The sequence below is a fragment of the Neurospora hispaniola genome (genome assembly GCF_033458365.1).
Source record: "Neurospora hispaniola strain FGSC 10403 chromosome Unknown B0T23scaffold_3, whole genome shotgun sequence".
In the NCBI taxonomy this organism is placed as follows: Eukaryota; Fungi; Ascomycota; class Sordariomycetes; order Sordariales; family Sordariaceae; genus Neurospora; species Neurospora hispaniola.
In genome coordinates this window covers 1,862,440-1,878,655 of record NW_026944408.1, presented here as the reverse complement: position 1 = coordinate 1,878,655, position 16,216 = coordinate 1,862,440, and the positions used below count along the sequence as shown (strand labels likewise).

Genomic DNA, 16,216 nt, shown 5'->3' with positions numbered 1-16,216 from the left:
CACAACCATCACAAAGCTCAGTTAATAGGTCAACTCCTTGTGTCCAATGACCTGAAGATTGGGCCCAGCCGTTTCGCGTTGCAACGTCACGACGTAGGAGATGATACTTTAGAACCCCTCCGAGATTATTGTAATAGAGTGCATGCCCGTTTTGGGGTATAATTCCGCTGTTTTGGAACAAGCGAATCTTACAATACCAAATGATCTTTTGTTTGTTCATTACACTGGTAATTTTGCACTTGCAGACTTCCAGAACGACATCTCATTCCAGTAGACGTGTTGGCAAAGCCCCAGGCCGGTCATTACAACTTAATGAAGGAATCCATCAAAGGGTTTCGCTCGTGAAACGATATGTCTGGGTCTCAACGGGCCGTCAAGAGATGCATGAACGTAAACCCAGCGGTTACTTTGCCGCTGTACTAAGAGCGCAGTTGTTTTCATGTACATTGATATCAATGGACCTGACCCGCCTGGCTCTCCCTGCCGGTCGTAAACAACAACAATGCAACTGTCATTCAGGGCATTCCCAACATCGCGAGAGTGAAACTTGGGCAAAACAATGATAGCCATGGTCTCATCGACTGTGTTGACGTGGACTCGTCCGGTTAATTTTACTGGCTATCGTTTTTTTTTTCTTGATTTTGGGTTTTCCGGTGGAGTTGGCTCTAAGCTTATGAGTGATGTAGGCATTAGCAATTGGAGCTGGAACTGGACGGAGCGCTGTCAAGTTTTCATCCCGTTCCTGAAGTAGGTATCCTCCCTGGCGGCGTGCCTGGATACGGCGCCGGTCGCCCGGCTTCTGTTGAAAAAGATGACGACACCGCGCAGTATCGGGGGGGGCCGGGACCGATAATAAGATAGTTTTCCGTATCTCCTTCGGCAGTGCGATGGACGATGCCAGGGACAGTGCCTGGTGAAATCCCATAGCTCCGATCATGTTCACTGCTCCTGTCGATTATCAGAAGAACGTGTCGTCAACATTCCCAACGTGTTGTTCACATGTCGCAGCCATCATTGTTTACAGTTTCCCCCTTTTCCCGATATTTATGCTGTCTTCAGGCTCCATGTCTGTTACCACCAAAGCCATGCTGGCGCATTCGAGCTTCCCTAGTTCAACCCCACAAAGTCCACCTAGCTGCTGCAACATGTATGTATTCTATGTCATCTTTTGCACGGGTCCAGCCATGCTTACATTATGCATTATACCGGAGCCGCCTGTGTCTCGTTTCCGCTGTACATCCGTGGTGTGGTCGTGATGGTGTGATGAGTGTGAATTTCATCACACGGGAAGCGTCAGGAGAGACGGGACGGAATACGGTAGTCGTACGAATGTTGTCGTTGTGGTTGCCCGGTTGACTTTCTGACCGCCTCCCGAGAGGCATCTACATAAAAGGTCAAAGAGGACCCCGAACCATCGTTATGCCGTCCGTCGTGTATACGGTGTGCCCGTCCCGAACTCCGAGAGAGGAAATGGAGGGTAGTAATCAGCGATCGATAGAGTTGTGGCATCTGGCATTGTCGTCACAGCAACCGTAGACGATGGCCTGTGGTGGTTTGTTTTGCGCAAATGTTTGTGATACCTCAAAACTGGACCTGTCGATGTTGAATATTTCAGGTTACCGTTACCGTGACTTACCGCAACAACTCAAAGCCCGCAAATTTTTCTTCTGCACGCGGGAGCGAGATTCCGTACAACCTCAACAACGGACACTCCGCAAGAACTGAAGCTTTCGATTTCCCCGCAACAATCAACAAAGAAGCAACCTACGGCGAATTGGCTCACCGCCTGCTGCTCCCTCCCGGTCGTAATCATTCCATTGACGGTCACGCCCGGGCCTTGTCACCCCACTACCGGCTCATCGCCCGCTCCCCGGACTTGCAGTCTCTGACTCGGAGCCACGGGTAAAGCCGCAGCGCAGGTCTCTCTCGGTCTCACCAACCCCATCACCCGCTGCCACCGCCCATTCGGACCCCTTCGTTTTCCCCTCCTCGCCTTATCCCTTGCCGTGGGGTAAACTAGTCCTCTTTCGAGCCTACCACGACGCGACAACAACAAGTAAACCAGTGACCATCATCATCATGGCTCCCATCAGGGTGGTTTTGCTCGACATTGGTACTGCATACCCCTCCTCCAAAGTCCCAACCTCCATCCCCATCACCGGCTCCGTTTTCCTCGTGGAGACCGCAAATAATAACCACCACCTATTCCATGTCTTTCGCCTGTGTGTGATGGATTGGCTAATGACATCTCCCTTGCCGAACAGAGGGCACCGTCTGTCCCATCTCATTTGTCAAGGACGTTCTTGTAAGGCACACCCACACCCGTTCTTCTTGGGCCGGCCCAGCCCAGTGCTTTGTTGCACGCGGGTAGCCACACCACATGTCTCCTGATCCTTCTCTCTTGCCCCTCATTGCCCATTCTATCCTCTCTATCTGCCGCCAGCCCGTTTCCTTCACGGTTTGGCAGCGTTCCACGGCAGTAAGGTAACAGCAGTGCCTCTTTGCTGCTTGCTACTACGTCAACCCCCTTCTTGTGCTTTCTTGTCCTCCCCCTTCCCCTCCCCTCCCCTCCCCTCCCCTCTCCTTCCCTACCTTGCCCTACCCTACCCTACCCTACCCTACCCTACCCTTTCAATGGGCTCGGTGCAGACTCAGGTTATAAACCCGATTGGCCGGCTATTCACGATATGATCCAGGAGGAAGCAAGCAAGCGCGAAAAGCTGTATGCCTGGAGACGTCACAAGAGAGTCAAGTCACTACGTGGTCCAGTGAGACGAGACAGGCCAAATTCGAACTGACAGCAACCGCGTCTCGCCGGCGGCCATAGTTCCCCTACGCCCTTGAAGCGCTCCCAGGCACCTTGAAGGCCAAGTGGGACTCTCCCGAGTTCGCCCCTTACCGTGCCGCCTTCCCCGCGGAGCATGCCGGCTCACAAGAGTCCCTCGCGGCGCACGTCCGCGATCTTATGAGCAAGGATCTTAAAATCTCGTACCTTAAGAGCCTCCAGGGCTACCTGTGGGAGACAGGCTACCGCAACGGCGAGCTCAAGGCTCCCCTGTTTCTCGACGTGGCGCCCCAGTTGGCCCGTTGGCGGGAGCACGGAGGTGTCAAAGTCATGATCTACTCATCCGGCTCTGTGCCGGCGCAGAAGCTTCTGTTTGGACACACCAACGGTGAGCCGTCTGACATCCTGCCCTGGCTGTCGGATTTCTTTGATACGGTCAACGCGGGCCCGAAGCAGGAGAAGGCTAGTTACGAGAAGATTGCGGCCAAGCACCAGGAGTATCCCATCGGCGAGTGGCTGTTCCTCAGCGATAATGTCAAGGAGGTTGAGGCGGCAAAGCAAGCTGGCATGCAGAGCTATATTGTTGATAGGCCTGGCAACGCGGAGTTGCCCGAGGAAGCAAGGAAACAACATAGGGTTATCAAGAGCTTTGAGGAGATTGGTGATCTATGAGCTGTGAGGGCAGGCATGGGTAGCCACATAGTGGTGGAAAGACAGTAGAAAATAAAAAACCAAAAAAAAAATTCAAAGAATTCAAAATAAAAAGCAAGCGTCCATATCAAATTCGCTGATCTTTGTATATATTATGTCAATGCCATGGTACCAACCTCACCAACCTCACCAACCTCCCAACTCACCATCGAAAATGCAAGAAGCAAAGAGGTTCTGGTAAGAGCTACAATCCATCAATTAATCAAACATAACTTGCGTAACGGCATGTCGCATGCCCCGAATGCATTCGCTACCAAGATTACCAAGTTCGCCGTTACGCCACAAGCAGACAGATGGACGGATGTTGTTCCACGACAGTAGAGACATGAGAATCTCAGACAATCTAGACTGTACACCCCAGACGCTCCCTACCTACCTACTTCACTCTAGATATCATGCAATCTCCGGCGAACCCCGAAGTATTCGTTGTCTTTACGCCATGTGCACCGCACCTTCCTTCACATCCAAGTTGACTTTCGGTGGATAGCTCCTTCTGCGTCTGTCTGTAATAGAGATACCGTGACCTCCTTCCACATCCAACCTGACACACTCCACTCAGTGGCTCCTTCCACTGCTATGACCGTTGGTGGAACGGAAATTAGGTACTCTTTTTCGAGTTTGAGGGAATTGGCGTCTTGGTGGTGTGTGTACCCAATATGTGGTGTAACCGTCTCACAACGTACGATACAATACGATACGACGAGACAGATGGTACACCAAGTGTGACCAGACATGGAGAAGCGATAGGGCCGTTGGGATTGGGACACATACACGTGACTGTGACTACTGTGTAAGGAAAAAGCCACAGCCGTTTGGGAGGGCGGTTTGGTGCTCTGATTGGACTTTCTGCTCAAGATCGGAAATGATAGGTTCCATTTTGTTGTGTTTTTTTTTGACGACGACGACTATGGTGGCTAGACTGTACTCCGTGATGGTTTGTACAGGCTTGTTGACTAACACCTTCGGTGACCGTTTTGTATGTTAATGTCTTGGTCGACCTCACCACCTCATCGCAAGATAAACATAAGAAGGTTGTCAGTTGGTATGATTTTTGGCCTTGGTTGTAATCTACCTATCTCTGCAACTCCTGATGACAGTCCTGATGACAGAGAAGCGGTAATATCGGTCGATGAACTACTTGATTCAAGGTAGCCAACTAAGTGTGAAGCACAAGAATGTATAGATAGAGCGTCATCCATACCACAGGTCACTTAATTATGAATGGTGATAATTGAGGGTCGTGGTGCGGTTCGATGGTGGGACCTTTCCTCAACACTCTCTCGAAAAACTGGTGAGTGGTGGTTTTCCTTGATGCATCTTGTCCACCACTAACATGTCTCTCAGATGCACGCTAGCATGTCAGATTGTCCCAGATTGAAATTATGCCCGAGAGTAAACTTTACCCTTCTTGTTCAAGAGGGGGTTGACGAAAGGTTCCCAAGCCGCCCGTCCACGTAATCATCGCACGCCATATTTGGACTTCAACTCACTTCACGAAACCTAAAAGTTGAGACAAATACACTACAGCTGACGGATAGTCCCGCAACAATCCTCATACTAGCTGCATGTCTGCCCAGACAGTTAACTTAGTCTGGATGCTGCGCTTCACTTGAAAGACAGAACAAAGGTGACACCATGACGATCATCAATCTCTCTTGCTTCAGTCCATCGACGGCTATCCCCAAGAGACTACGGAACTGCGGAGTTAGGCTACCAGGTGGTGTGACAAAAGGTCCGGACCCTTACTGGGTCTGGTTTGGTAAACGCCTGTCCGGACTTTTTATCACATCGCCTGGCTACATAGTTGGAGGTGAAGTAGTTGCCGAGATCAAGGATTTCCCCATCTTTCACTAGCAAAGCCACCATCGATAGGCCCCACACAGAGACTAGCGTGACGGCGTCGATCCAATTGTTTATCCCAAATAGACTCGAGGTAGTGTATCGCGAGATAAATGCTACATTGCGCAAGTTACCGGATCTGCGGTGGTTGGTTTCGGGACAAGAGTGGGTTGACTTGATTCCGCACAGACAAACAAGTGGCTGGACGCCGCGGAGACGTCAATGATTTTGTGTAGAAGAAGGTTGAAAGTGTAAATCATTGTCCTCCGCATGGTAAGCGAAACGTATTGATGAAAATGTCCCCAAATGGGAGAATACTACGATACTACGACGCTACTAGGCTACCGTTTTGTTTGACAAGGTCTGTATAAGGTGAGACAAGGGTCTGATTTGATTGACGACTTTGTGTCAAGCTACAACGGATCGACCGATAAAGTTGCCACTTGTATGCTATCTATGCAGCTCTGATCGCGTTTCAAGATGAGGGGAAATTGTTGGGAGTTCTCTTTTGAAGTTGGTGATCACACGATCACGGCGGATGAGGTGAAAGATGGGCCCGAGGAAGTCGATGGCAACTTGATCTCATTTGTTTTTGACGAGTTGTGTGTGAGTGGTAATGGGGTGCCAATGCCTACCTACCTACCTATCAGTCGTGGTCTTTGACTATCCAGGTCGTCCGAGTTAGACGAATGAGAGGTCGCTCGGCGTTTTACTCCGCATTTGACGTCGAAAGCTTCCCCTTGCGTCCACGTCCATCCTGAGAAGGACGCAATACACTTGACTGGGTATTGAAGCCTCGAGATCACAATAGATATCTCGTCTCTAATCATGTTCAATCCCAAAACCATGTATCAATCGTCCGTTCTTCCGGACTTTTGCACTTGGGTTAGGCGAGCTCGGAATCAGGCGCCGAAGACTACCTGACGATGCAGGACATTCGCCCACCGCCTTTTCCATGAAACCCAAAGCACGCATCCCGCATCCCTCACATCATCACATCTTTGCCGCGGAGGAGGTGTCCATGTGCACAGGTGACAGATGGTAGTGCATTGGCGTCGACTTCAGCTGGCTGGCTAGGTAATACATTACCTAGCCCAGTTTTCTTGGTTGCGGGGTAAGCAGTAGTGCGCCGTGATTGACAAGTCTCGACTCAGTCTGTTGGGGTCGTGATAGGTCGGCGATAGGTTGGAACGAATGAGCAAGACGGCAGATAGGTCGAGGAGGTTCCATGTGTTGATCACTGGCTGGTTGCTAAATTCACGAGAAGTTTCGGTGATGCATGATTTCATGCAACGATGCGTTCCAGCCTTGATAGTCCTTTGTCGATTTGGTAGAGCACGGTGCACCAAAGGTCACGATGGGAGCGGCGTGTCGGAAGAAAAGGTACTAAGGGAGGGCAGCGTAAGCAAAAGCTCTATGATTTGTTTGCAAAAGTTGGTCCTATCTGCAGTTTCTGGCAGCGAAGCGCCGGCCGGAAGATGCGGAGCGGCGGAGCGAAGATGAGACTGTGTATGTTGGCGTCCGGTGGGCCAAATGGTCTATCCTATCCCTGGGATCATTACGTATGATCATGAGACCAGTATGTTTGGTAGGCGGTAGCCCAACTGGATAAAGACAGTTTTGCACCGGAAATAGCTTTCGCTGTCAAGGATAGGTGCAGCTGTCTGACTCTCGATCCGCCGACACGTTAGCATATCCGGGGCGCCCGAGACCTGGGGAATGTCTTGCCCACCAGGTGAACCGGAAACACCGTAGACATACACTCATCGAACAGTCCCGCTGTCGACCTTGAAAGAAGAGCGGATCAAAGCCAAGATATGCTTTGAGAAGGGGCCTTCAACCTGATGCGGTAGCAAAGTGCAGGCAGCGGGAGGTAGTTTCGCCAACGACGGCATTCCTCCGCGTTCAAACGGTCATCCATAACCTCCCTCTTGCCATACCATTATGTAGTTGCCTCTGATACTTCCGCTACCATCACCGTGCTCTTTAATCGAGAACACCGGACTCGGCGCCAGCTTGAGGTCACGGAACTCTCTGGAAAGTGGTTCCCCGTACCGTTCCCAAATAGTCAATCTGCGCGGTTGACATGTTGGTCTGAAATCATATCAGGACACCGGACAGGCAACGACCAAATCCACAAGCTCCTGATCGACTGCTTCAAGCTCTCCTATGGCTTTCTCGTGACGTCAATTTCTTCAAGGAGGCGTACAAGGTCGTCAGCTCCCGAGTGAATCATGGGACGTCGTCATCCTCAACGGCGACATACTCCCACTCCCGATATGACTGAGACAACCAATGTTGTGGTCATCCGATCTATTGGCTCCCAACAATGGTCGAGTGATTTATTGTTAGATGTCGTGACTGATCTCGACTGTGTGCGTTCGAAATGTTCGCAAACCTTAGACCAAGGTAATGGCAAAGTTGTTGCGTGACGAGCCAGAACGTATCTCTTCCTTGCGAAACGGCCTGTCGTTTCCAACCTGATCTGATGTTCTCCTCCACAGGTAATAAACCAGCCGTTGGGTTGTCTTGGATTCCACCATCTCGTACCCGATCGATTCCATAATAGCCGCTAACCTCTCTTGATCCAGATATCGCGAGTTGGTGACGCATGGAGCCGGTAGCACAAGGAACAAACTTGGAAAGAATGCAGCGGTTGTCCCGGAGAACCGCTTCGACGATGTTAGAAATTGTGTCGTGCGGACCAGCATCTCGCCTCTGTCCTTATGATCTGGGACAAAGTTGAGCACCAAAGAAAGGCTGATGATGTCAAACTTCTCCGACTCGTCCTTGGGTAACGGGCGCTCCATGAAGTCCTGCTCAAGAATCCCAGGCTCTTGGCTGTTGAGATCGATTCGAGTGATGTCGAAATGGTTACTTTGAGCACATGCGTTCTTTGTACTCAGCGCTCCAACTTCCAACATGCGCAAGCGGCCTTCTTTATACTCCTCAGATGAGAGGTACGGCCCAACCCACTCCATGAGCACGTTGGAGCTGTCGCCGCCTCGATCATGTCTCTGCCCCTGGAGACTTGCTTCCTGATATTTCTCGATACCACCCAAAGCCTCGATCTCCGCCTCAATTGCCGTGACCTGTGCGTTATCGTTCTTCTTCATAGCCTGCACCTTCCTCTTCTCTAGGAGATGGAGTTTGTTGATGATGGATTTCGTGGTTTTCCGCGCAAGTGACTTGGGCTTTGTGACCGTGGGCGGACGGCCTGCTGCCAGGTTTTTGACCACTCCCTTTTTCTTAGGTCGCGTAGCCATGGGCGGACGCCCAACTGCAAGGTTCTTGCTTACTCCTTTTTTGGGTGCCATAGTTCTTCCTCACGTGCTATGCTGTAAGAAGTAGATAGCCTCAAATAGTCGATCTTGTCGATACTGTGGTCCGTCTCAGTGAGGTTGGTTTTCGGTTGGTGGTTCGTGACACTGTAGTTAGCAAGAGAACTACACCACGTCCTTGTCTGGAGGTCGTGATGAGCACAGAACAGCGAGGCTTGGAGCTGTGAAAATCCAAGGTTTCCTGCGCCAATTTCATCCGACAGACCACGAGCAGAATGAGGTACGTTGGACTGGAGGACGCATCATGACCTTCAAGGTTGAATGACGGAGTGCGTAGCGATAAAGTGATGATCGGAGGTCGAGATTCAAAATACTGTGGAGCATATTTCGCGAAAGTGGATATTCTGGTGTGGTTCAGAGCCCGTTTGCGCGAGTTTGCGCAGCTCAACCCCTGCCAGTACTACTTCAGCCACACTACCAAGCCACACAAATCCCGCGCGCACACTTTTTCCTCCCCCAAATTTTAGCCAAAAAGTGAACTTTCTCCTCCCCGACAACGACCAGCGAGAATCCCGATTTCTTAGCCCGACGACAGCAGAAATCGCAGCAATGGCCCCTAAGGATACCAAGAAAGGTACTTGAAGAAACCTCAAAACCTCACCAGCGACGATTCAACCAAGAATGAATTGAACGGCTCGACAAATATGCTCGCCCCGCGCACAATGCGGATCCTCTGTGTCGCGCAATGGCATTCGGAGGTGATGCACCAAAGCAGCAGCAGACTTTGCGAGTTTGGACAAGATTCTGGCATCATCTTGCTCCAGGCGAATGCTTTTGCTGACGAGGGACTCTATGGATAGGCGGTGCCTCTAAGGCCGGTAAGGGCGCTCAGGCCAAGAAGGCTGCCCAGGCTGCCCTCAAGGGTGTAAGTTTGCGACGACTCGCGATCCCTTCCCCCTGGTGACGTTCTGATGCTGATCGGAGTTCTTTTTCTCTGTTTAGGTGCACTCGCACAAGAAGACCAAGGTCAGATACTCGACTACCTTCCACCGCCCCAAGACTCTTCAGCTGTCTCGGGCTCCCAAGTACCCTCGCAAGTCGATCCCTCACGAGCCCCGTCTCGATGAGCACAAGGTCATCGTCCACCCTCTCAACACCGAGGGTGCCCTGAAGAAGATCGAGGAGCAGAACACCCTCGTCTTCATCGTCGATGTCAAGGCCAACAAGGCCCAGATCAAGCAGGCTCTCAAGAAGCTCTATGACATTGACACCGTCAAGATCAACACCCTGATCCGGTTAGTTTTGGTCCCTATGGACTGACATCAAGATGGTTCTTGTTGCTAACTCCACTCACAGCCCTGACGGTTCCAAGAAGGCCTTTGCTCGCCTCACTGCCGATGTCGATGCCCTCGACATTGCTGCCACCAAGCTCGGCCTTGTCTAAACTAGCGATTTCATAGCTATGGGAAATACACAAGATTCGGGATAAAAACTATCTTCAAGGGATACATGGGTTTTACTGTTTAACGAAAAAAGAAGTCGGCGTCTGATACCCCTTTGGCGTTTGGTCCATGGCATGGAAATGAAAGTTTTTACAACTATTCTGCCCGTTCCATCAGACATGACCAAATGGGCCATTATCCAAACTCCTCCCTTGCAAGCCATAGATCTACTTGCTCTAAGACTTGAATCTGACATCTTGTGTTCTTCCTATCACTATGGACTCATTGTCGCATAGTTATCTGCACTTCTGTAACCAACTATCCTGCACTGAGCATTGAGTCTGTGTATGAAGATGAAGATGACCATTCCGCTATCGCGCGCTCCCATATCATGCTATAAGAACCGCCTGTTATACTGTCGATGTTCTTGAACAATCCCCATGCCCTATAAACCCTTTTCCCTTCCCGTTCTACCTTTGATCCTTCCCTTGTCCCATCACATATATCGTACAAGCCTTCAGGCGTAACCGTAACAATTCCTTGAATGACTGTCTCCTAGAACTGTGACCAGAACCATAATCGCAAGCCCCTGTCGCAGGGGCTCAACGATGGTTCCCTAGCAAAGGGTGCTTCTCTGTCCCCCGGTTCCGGCATAGTAAGCCCGAGTGTACCAGACCCAGCCAGAACCACCATGAAAACAAGCATCGGATACCTCGGCCGCATCCTCCAAGTCTCCCAAGAAGCCCACCAAGCAGGACCAACCAACCGAAAAACTTGACCAGCCAGCCCCGCGGGACAATCAGTTCCGCGAGGGAAACAAGTCACCGTTATCGCCATCCTCCTTCCTCTTCTTCCTCTTTTCCTCTTTTCTTCTTGTTCCTTTCTCATTCTTTTTCCCCCTCCTGATAAGCATCCTCCCACGCCTTCCAATCGGCGCGCGAGACCTACTTGCTGCCGCCCCTAGTGATCTTTTGCACGTGGGCCATGATGGTCAGGTTGACGTCCAGGAAGCGCTCAACGCAGTCCGACATGCAGACGGCCTCGGTCTTGTCGAGCTGGTTGGTCTTGATGGGGGAGGTGACGCATTTCTTCCAGCAGGAATCGGTAAGGGCGTGGGTTTCTACGTGGGAGGTGGGATGTTAGTGATCTGTTGTACATAACCACTGGGAGGTAGAGTAACGTGGGAGGAAGCATATGGAAGGGGGAGGGGACCGAGAGAGAGGTTATGATTATGAGAGAGAAGGAGAGGGAAATGGTGGGTAGGCTTATCGAGGGGCAATAAGCTGTATTTGACCATGGGAGAGGACGAGGATAAGAATGAAGCACTGCAGGACGGAGCCGGAGATCTAGAAGGTTGTAGATGGTACATACGTCCTTGCACCCTCTGGCGCTGCGTCTCATTGGAAATGAAACCGCGAAGCTCGTTCTTGTCCTTCTCGTTGAGGAGATCGAGGTCGGCCTGAGGAATATCCATTGTTGCTATTTTTTATTGGGCACGGTTATGTGTTGCGATGGTTGTACAATAGTTGCTTAAGGTTGTGGTGGAAATAATTCGATATCAAGAATTGAATAAACAACCGGAAGAGGATCGATATCACGTAGCGTGCAATTGGATTGGATGCGGGATGGACCTTTCCAAGCTTTTGGGCGGTACCTGCCTCCCAGGTGAGCACCGCGACCGGGGATGTGGATAAAGATTCTTTTGAAATAGGTAGCCAATGAGAGGACTACATTTTATCGATAGCTCTAGAGTATCTCGGCGTGCAACTGCATTCGAGTCGATTACGTACGGCACTTCACTTTCGCAATTACCGACTTTCGAGCCTTTGAAACACCGAGAATCGTAAATTTACATGCTATCCAAGAACCTCAACGATGTTTCCTTCCTATGTAGAATGATAGGATCGAACAATACACAGTGACCACACAGCACAGATTTAGTAATATTCAGAACTAACTGCCTTCACAAGAAACACAACCTGAGTCAACACTGTAATAAAACGTTTCGGGGTATCTACCAACGCATCTATGGTCTATCCCGTCAAGAGAAAAACGGTATACAAAGCGATAGTACCGCCACACTCCCATGTTATAACAGCCGTGTTATCGACATTGCTTGGCAGCCCTTTCCCTGTATACCAAAAGAAACGAGAAGCTATTAGAAAACGGTTCCACATTTTCTCGCATGAGACTCCAGCCCATTGTTATTTATATCAACTTTTTGTGCTTCGCAAAAATGTACGACAAACTGCAGAATGAAAAGAAAAAGGCCAGAATAACGTAGAAGGGGACCATAGTCTCCATGCCTCCCCATGGGACGTGAACGTTCATGCCGAACAGACCAGTCACCACGTTGAGCGGGACGATGATGGAGGCCAGCAGGGTGATCTTGCTGAGGACACGGTTCGTAGCAGTTCCCTGGATGATGCCGTCGATGGAAATCTGAGCGAGGTAGTTGCTGTGTGCACGAGACAGCATCTTCTCGAAATGGCCCAGGTTGGTCATCATGGTCACCACGTGGTCCTGGATGTCACCGAGGTATAGACCAATGTCCATGCGTGGCGTGACTTTGTAGTTCTCGTTGCAGCGCTTGGTGAAGCCCCTGAGGACATCTGCTTTTCCGCCGAGCAAGCGCATCAAGCCCATGACATTTTTGCGAGCAATGCCAATCTTCTTCAAGAACTGAGCCATGTCGTCGGACCGAGCAATGAACACATCGTCCTCGATCTGGTCGGTTTCGTGCTCAAGTTTGCTGATTTCGGGAGCGAACGAATCGACAATGTCGTCACTACGTATGTGTTAGTATTCGCGTGCATCGAATGGAAAAAGCGCATCTGCTCATTCCCATAAACTTACATCAGGGCGTAGCAAATCCAATCGCTACTTAATGAGACATAGTCCTTCAACATCGTGATTCTCTTCCTCACATGTGAGGCATGGGAATTGTTGGCGTAGCTGAAGCTCAACGTGCCTTCGCGAAACACCACCACGTAAATGTTGAAGGGCACGTACTCCTTTTCCCCCGTGGTATCCTCTACCTCGATGAAGAACGATCTGAACGAGGCGAAATAGTAGGATGGAAAAAGCTCAATCTTCTCCCGGGATTCCTGCGTGGTGATATCCTCGATTGTCAAGGGATGGATGCCAAAAGCTCTGCAGACGGCACGGACTTCTTCTTCGGAGGGATTGTTCATATTGAGCCACCAGACTCCATCAGTCTCCCCCTTTGGGAAACTGAAAAGCCCTCTAATGTCCTCCCCGGGCAAAATCAAACCCTCCAGATCGGCAGCGTGGATCGTGGATTCCCAAGCTGAGGAAAAGAAACTGACCCGGCTCTGGTCAACCTGAGGTTGTGGCGGTTGTGAAGTCCTTTTGGCCTCGGCATCGTCGTCTGTCTCATGACTCTTTTCCCGCCGAATATCCGTCTCCGAAGGGGCCGAAAGGATATCCCCATCCAGTGTTACCATTGGTACGGTGGGGGTAACATCGGGCTCGGCAGGCCGCAAATCGGGGAAGACACGGATGGCTGAGGGGCGGCGGGCTGACTGTCGGGCTTCATTCTCAGCCTTGATAAAGGTCTCCAAGTAGTGGAAATCGATATGCAAGTTGTCATCCCTATGATCATCTTGCAAGGGGAAGCAAACGTCTTCCTCCGCGGATTTGTTGGTGGCCAGGCTGGCGGTGTCATCAATTACCGTCGGCTGCTTGCTGCGGTAGCTACGGCGACTGGCGATAGAGTTAGCCCGCTGCAGCTCGGGTGGCTCTTCGACTCGACGCTCAGGTCTCGTTGGCTCGGAGAAGGAGAGGTCTCGCTCCCTTCGGCGTGCTTCCGCGAAAGCCTTAACCGAGTTCGGGGGTGAGATAGACCGAACATCTAACGCAGCAGACTCTACAGTTCCTCGCCGATCTCTCCGATAAACTGGCGAGTTCTCCTGATCCTCCTCGTCAACAACAGCTTCCTCAAAATCTCGGACCCTTGTGCCCTGGAACGAATCGCTGTGTGTTGGGCCCGTCTCAATCACCTGTCCTGGCCCGTATAAGGAATCGAATGTTCCGCGTCGAGGACGGTCAGGTCGTTGGACAGAAACGGATTGGTTCCGGTGGTCGTCAAGTTCGGGCACCGGGGTTGAGTACCCGGAGTTCCCCACGTTTTCCTCCTGGTCAAACATCGTTGCGACAAGCGGAGTCGCTTCTTGGCTGGGTGGGTTAAATTAAGTGTGATGTCGGTTGTCTTTGCTATATCGTCGTTGGTGAAATAATTGAAGGGTCGGCTATGGCCCTCAACGCCCGGGATGGGGGGTGATCAGTCGGTTCGCATATTGTCGTCGAAAGGTCGACTCAAAGAGCACCAGCGGATGGCAGCGAACGGCCAGGAGCCGTCCGCGACGATGACCGAATGGCGCAACACGAAGGGGGACAAAAGGGTGTCGTCGTCAACGTCGGCTACCAAAGCGCAAGGTCGGAGAACATAAATTGTAGATGGGTTGTTCAAAATGGGGATTCTCGTTTCGAGCGATGTCGAATTAAGGGGGTTTCTTGTCCACTCCACTATAGACCCAGAAGCTGGGACCTAGGAGCGAACGAACAGACGAAACGCTTTCACGGATAGAGCCCGCCAACTTGATGACTTTTGCTGGAATGACTGGCGGCGGCGGCTGAATCGGTACGTGGCGTGATAGGCGATGGCTGATGTGAGGCCTTTCTCAGCAGCAACCAGGAATTTTTTTCGGATGAATACGAGGTCCGACGAGGGAAGATTGAGGTAGCGAACTCGCGCCGGGCTGGGGATTTGGATCGGCTGAAGGTCAATGAGGTCGAAGATCCGCCCTTTAAAAACCGCCGAAAAACCCAAGAAGGGATAGGAGTAGCGGACAGACGAAGGTTCTAACAGAAGCCCGAGAAATGACGTTGCTGGGGAATGACGAGCATGTGTCTGCGCATCAGCAGTCTCGGGGGGGCCACCAGCGGAGATACCTAGAGAAGGGATGACTGGAGTCGGCGTCGTACTCTGTAGCGCAGGCTAGTCGAGTCGGATTCGTTGAACACGGAACCGCAATAATGAGGTTGTCGGCGTTGAGTGTTGAAAGGTGGAAAAGGGTCGAGGTCGCCGCGCTAAGTTTTTTTTTTGGGTAAAAAGACAAGAGTGGGACGGAAGGTGCCTGACTGTTCGTCGCCTCCACACAAGGCGTCGGGTGGTTCCGAGGAGACCTTTTAGTTGTGTGCCGGCCTAAGGGAAGGGTCCAAGTTCACGGGGCAAAAGCGCAGCGGAAGGAATGATCGCTTCTGGCCCGATGAGTTTCCCTTTGTTTGGAGAGTCGTTTCAGGGAAAGCCAGGGTAAGTGGTTGGTCCAGGCACGTGCTAGGTTTATACCCAGGTTCAGATAGGAGACAAAGGCAATTCAACGAAAGTTTTCCATGCTAGCAAAGAATACAATGGAAAGAGAGGATGGAAGGATTTACAGTAGATTTGCCCGTTCGTTCTTAGCCTCTTGTACAAGGTTAGGTCCCGGCGGCGTTCCTCCTTTCAGGTCGCTGGACTGCAAGGTGAAGGGAAGCGGTCATCGGACGCCTGACGCACCAGCAGCACCCTTCGCCGCAAGACAAGCAGCCCGTGTGCAACCTTCTAAGGATCTTCCCTTGTTCAGCAACTATTCTCGAAACTACCTACCTATAATTTCACGAAAACCAGGAATACGGTGTTCTGATATCAAATCGTCGATGCACAATTGAGGGTAGCTGCCAATCAGCTAGCACGGCATCCCCGACAATTCGGCCTTGGAAGTTGGAACCTGATCTCCCGCGTTAGATTTTACTGGTTTCAAAATCTACTTGCAGCACTGCTGCGTCGTCGAGCAGCCCCCCACTTTGCTCACCACCTTCACGTTCCGTTTACATTCACTTCCTGTTGAATCCTTTTCCGGCTTTCCACTCACAGCACGCAGGGCACTTCGTTCCCTTTGACTGCGGGACGTGGATCTGGGCGTTGGTTACCTAGGTACCTCTAGGTTGTGATTTGCCCACTGCCAAGCCCAGCCGAGGCCGTGTACTGTCGTGGTACGGTAGCAGTGCCACCCAGTCGTACGTACCTATTATACACTACACCTTGTAAAGTAAGTACCCCTAGCGTACGGCACGGGCAGCCTAAAGGAGGGCCCGAC

The 16,216-nt window shown here is 51.2% G+C and overlaps 5 protein-coding genes across 5 annotated transcripts; 2 read left to right on the top strand and 3 right to left on the bottom strand.

Annotated features, from left to right (window-relative positions):
* The first annotated feature begins 1,902 nt into the window (after positions 1-1,902).
* On the top strand, positions 1,903-3,706 carry B0T23DRAFT_111369 (enolase-phosphatase E1). The gene is made up of 3 exons (XM_062831861.1): positions 1,903-2,113; positions 2,265-2,305; positions 2,828-3,706. The coding sequence occupies exons 1-3, from the start codon at positions 2,080-2,082 to the stop codon at positions 3,455-3,457; spliced, it is 705 nt and encodes a 234-aa protein (XP_062693976.1). The 5' UTR covers positions 1,903-2,079; the 3' UTR covers positions 3,458-3,706.
* A 4,028-nt stretch (positions 3,707-7,734) lies between these two features.
* On the bottom strand, positions 7,735-8,601 carry B0T23DRAFT_427542 (putative methyltransferase-domain-containing protein; the record flags this gene model as incomplete). Its single annotated transcript, XM_062840072.1, has 1 exon — positions 7,735-8,601. One exon carries the CDS (start codon positions 8,599-8,601, stop codon positions 7,735-7,737), a length of 867 nt encoding a protein of 288 aa, XP_062693975.1.
* Positions 8,602-9,225: 624 nt separating this feature from the next.
* On the top strand, positions 9,226-10,060 carry B0T23DRAFT_394651 (60S ribosomal protein L25; the record flags this gene model as incomplete). The annotated part of the gene is made up of 4 exons (XM_062838141.1): positions 9,226-9,250; positions 9,477-9,541; positions 9,619-9,911; positions 9,973-10,060. The coding sequence occupies 4 exons, from the start codon at positions 9,226-9,228 to the stop codon at positions 10,058-10,060; spliced, it is 471 nt and encodes a 156-aa protein (XP_062693974.1).
* Positions 10,061-11,002: 942 nt separating this feature from the next.
* B0T23DRAFT_427540 (mitochondrial import inner membrane translocase subunit tim-8) lies at positions 11,003-11,532 on the bottom strand (the record flags this gene model as incomplete). Its single annotated transcript, XM_062840071.1, has 2 exons — positions 11,003-11,178; positions 11,430-11,532. The coding sequence occupies 2 exons, from the start codon at positions 11,530-11,532 to the stop codon at positions 11,003-11,005; spliced, it is 279 nt and encodes a 92-aa protein (XP_062693973.1).
* Positions 11,533-12,266: 734 nt separating this feature from the next.
* B0T23DRAFT_314219 (uncharacterized protein) lies at positions 12,267-14,227 on the bottom strand (the record flags this gene model as incomplete). The annotated part of the gene is made up of 2 exons (XM_062834790.1): positions 12,267-12,846; positions 12,915-14,227. The coding sequence occupies 2 exons, from the start codon at positions 14,225-14,227 to the stop codon at positions 12,267-12,269; spliced, it is 1,893 nt and encodes a 630-aa protein (XP_062693972.1).
* Between the last annotated feature and the right edge of the window lie 1,989 nt (positions 14,228-16,216).